This window comes from Dipodomys spectabilis, unplaced genomic scaffold (genome assembly GCF_019054845.1).
Source record: "Dipodomys spectabilis isolate Male_0828 unplaced genomic scaffold, ASM1905484v1 ptg000034l, whole genome shotgun sequence".
Lineage (NCBI taxonomy): Eukaryota > Metazoa > Chordata > Mammalia > Rodentia > Heteromyidae > Dipodomys > Dipodomys spectabilis.
The window spans coordinates 4,328,604-4,332,444 of record NW_024870711.1 but is presented as its reverse complement, the minus strand read 5'-3'; the positions used below and the strand labels follow the sequence as shown (position 1 = coordinate 4,332,444).

Below are 3,841 nucleotides of genomic sequence, written 5' to 3'. Positions count from 1 at the left end.
TTTCCTCCTTCCTCCCCCTCTTCCTCCTTCTCTTCCTTCTCTCTCTCCTTCTCCCTCTCCATCCCCTCCTCCTCCTCTTCTTCTTCTTCCTCCTCTTCTTCTTCCTCTTCCTCCTCCTCCTCTTCCTCTTCTTCTTCTTCTTCTTCTTCTTCTTCTTCTTCTTCTTCTTCTTCTTCTTCTTCTTCTTCTTCTTCTTCTTCTTCTTCTTCTTCTTCTTCTTCTTCTTCTTCTTCTTCTTCTTCTTCCTCCTCCTCTTCTCCTTCTCCTTCCTCCTGCCTCCTGCCTCCCTCCCTCCTCCTTGCCTCCCTCCCTCCCCTTCCTCCTCCTCCTTCTGCTTCTCTTCCTTCGCCTTCCTCCTCAGTCCCTCCCTCCCTCCTCTTCTTCTTCCTCCTCCTCTTCCTCTCTCTTTTCCTTCTCCTCCTCCTCCTCCTCTTTCTCTTTTCTCATCCTGGGGCTTGAACTCAGGGCCTGGGCACTGTCCCTGAGCTTCTTTTGCTCAAGACTAGTGCTCTACTGCTTGAGCCATAGCCCCATTTCTGGCTTTTTTTGTTTATGTGGTACTGAGGAATCGAACCCAGGGCTTCATGCATACTAGGCAAGCACTCCACCACTAAGCCATATTCCCAGACCTCAGGCTTTTCTTAGAGTAAAAGAAAAAAAAGTAATAAATTACAAAAATTAAAGTAGCACTTATAAGAATGCCTGCATTGCACCAGAAAAGACACGTCTTTCATGCATTTATTGGTATTACAATCCCTCTTGTTTTATATATGAGAAAAGTACTGAACAGAGAGCTATGATCCGCACCCAGGTCCATTTGGTTCCAGAGTCCCAGGGCGTTTCCTCTGCGGTACGTTGCATTTAGAGGGAAAATGAGGTCTAGTTGAGCCATTGGAGTCCTCTGGAACACCAGAGTCCAACTCTGATGTGCTCGTGAGTTAATCCTGCCTGTCCAGGGCTCAAGTATTGCCTGCCCAAGATGACAAAGCCCCTGGTGAGCCCCGGGTGAGCCCCAGGCTGGCTTTCACCTCAGCCTGCTTCCCTCAGAATGGAGCTTTTCCACTTTGAGCGCATTAAAGATCTAAATCCCTTGAGGCCCTGTCTGTTTTATTTTCATTCTAGCTATCTAGGTGACTTGTCCTAGCTCCAGTTTCCAACTTCAGATAGACTCAAATCCTTTTCATCATCCGAACAGTCTGGCTGTGTCTCTGAAGGTCTCTGAGACTCCGGATGTTGCCGGGGAGACCCAGAGAGTGGCTCATTTGTTTGGAGGTAAATAATGAGTCATTAGCAGTATTTACATATCTGGGCATCAGTAGAAGAGCAATCGGATAATGAGTGGAGCACAGCAGGTTCCCAGGGAGGGTGAGCTGATCCTCCACACCTTGAAGAAAACACCAGCCTCAGCTCCAGGGGATCCAATCCCACTGTGGCTACAGATCTTCAAAAGGGAGGGGCTGGCCCTGTCTCTCCAGCAGAAGAGGAAGTCTTCAGCTGAACCAGAGGCCATCTTGAACTATGCTCTGCTCTCTTCTGGCCCTTCTCCTCCTCAGTGCTTCCTTAGGTGGGTGCTCTCCCGTCTGGCAGAAGCCTTCCTTCACATATTCACCCTCATCCTAACCCCGTGGAGCTTGCAAACTTGCCAGCAAGGGTCTGCCATAGAATAGGGCCTTTTGACTCAGTTACAGAAGTGCTGAGCTTTGGTTAGCCCCAGAGGAAGATTCTGAACTCTTGGTCTCCCAGCAATTCATTTGTATCCTTGACTCTCCTAATGAACTCTCTGTGATAGATGGGCCATGCTCTGTCTGGGTGGAAGGCAGCTGGGTTGGGACGCTTGCTGTCTAAACATTGCTTTATACTTCTCACAGGTACCCAAGCTCAGACGATCCAGCAATGGCCGGCTGCCAGGGTGCAGACTGTGGGCAGCTCCCTTACACTGGAGTGCAAGGTGACAGGAACATCAAATCCTAACCTATACTGGTATCGGCAGGCCGCAGGAGGGGCCCTCCAGCAGCTCTTCTACTCTATCAGTGCTGACCAGGTAGATGCTGTGGCCTCCCACGGTCTCACAGCCTCCAGATCCAAGGATGGGCAGTTCTTCCTGAGTTCTGAAAAGCTGCTCCTCAGTGACTCTGGCTTCTATCTCTGTGCCTGGAGTCTCACACTGCGCTGGGTGGGGCAGACATCTGTGCAAAAACTCCACCCACTCCTCAACCCTCACCACCGGCCCTCCCCAGGAGCCCTTACCCAGAGACGGGTGGAAGATGTTGGTGACAAGGTCCCTGGCTTTTAGCCAAGGCGAGACTCAGAAATCTGTGTGAGTCAGGCCAAGCATCTCCCAAGAACTTGACGAAGTTCTTTGCAAAATCATCTATGCAAGCAGTGAATTATTTAGCAGAACCCGTGAATCACCTAGATCAGGTCTTCAATACATTTGTGTCTGGTCTTGACTTACACCAGGCCTTGAAGCATAGTATATTGTTGGTCAACACTGTATGTGTGTATGTAGCTCAGAGAAGTACAGTACAGCTACAGTCAGACATGAGGTCAAGTGGGCTGGTGCATAGACTAGAAAATGCCAACTAAGGCTACTTAATGGGTTAATTTAGCCACCTGGTGACTAAAATTACTCCTGGGTCATCAACCTTTCTGCTGACACTAGACATTTTGTGGAGGTGTGGACCAGAGCCTTTGAGCCAGGGAGGGGCAGTAGAGTTTTATGCAGATTAGAAGTTAATGTAAGAAGCATGCATTTGAGATTGCTGTTTGGGACATTTGAGCTTTGAAAAAATTCCAGTTCCTCTGTCTGGCTTCTCTTGTAGCAAAAGAGAGAGCAGAATGACAGATGGTGGGTGATCAAAGACATACACTAGACTGAGGAAAAAGAAGAGGGCTGTGTATGCGACAGAAGAACCCTGAAAGGAGAAATGACTTGGATGGAAATGAAGAGGAAAAAGGGCAATGTGAATAGTTGGAAAGGATGCCTTGGTTACCTTGGCAACCGGCTTCATGCATTCCTCATTCTTCTCTAGTCCTTTTTCTTTTCTTTTTTTTTTTTCCTAGTCCTTTTTCTTAAAAAGGTTTTCTTCTGTAATGCCCTTTATCTTCCACAAGGGGGCACAAGAAGTTTGAAAATAACTAAAATCACATCCCATAATCTAGGATTATTCAGAAATTAAATGGTATTTTCAATATCGTTTAAGCTGTGGGGAAAAATCTGAGGGTGAGACACCACATCATCCAGAGTGTAATACACTCTGGAAGTGTAATAATGGCCAAGAGTTCAGCTACACTTGAGGGATCAAGTGCTATTTTGTGCTCAGTGAGCCAGCATAGAGATTCAAAAGCACAATGAGGTATACTCATCTGTGTTGGACAAGTTTAATCCTTACTGTTTTGAGTGTAAATTTACTAGATTCTGTGAAGTTGGGCTGTTTATTTAAAGTCTCTAGATTTCATTTCTTTAACCTATAAAACTTGCCTGAGTAGATTGTTACCTATTTTAAATGAGATGGAGTGTGTGAGTCTCATTACAAGGTCTAATTTTCAACAGATAGGATCTTCTTCTTAAGATTACAGGATTTGATTGCAGCTTGCCACAAATAAATACATTTAAACACTGAAGTTAGAAACTGTGCAGTAATTATTTTCTTACAATATTGAATCTACTTGGTTGGGAAACGCATGGAAGTTGTAACCTGCCTTGTGCTTACTCTGATACTGGCCATCCGTCTTTCCTATTGGTGCTTTGAGAAATCTCACCATCTTTCTTAACAGAGAAACGTCCTTTGACAGTCATAACTAGCCTAGTGGCAGATGGAAGAGAGTTCATACAGATATT

General features: G+C 46.1%; 1 gene segment (V, D, J or C); it reads left to right on the top strand.

Moving 5' to 3' along the window:
* The first annotated feature begins 1,346 nt into the window (after positions 1-1,346).
* Positions 1,347-3,628, top strand: LOC122105931. The segment is given in 2 exon segments: positions 1,347-1,564; positions 1,869-3,628. Coding segments are annotated over 2 exon segments (471 nt in total).
* Positions 3,629-3,841: the final 213 nt, after the last annotated feature.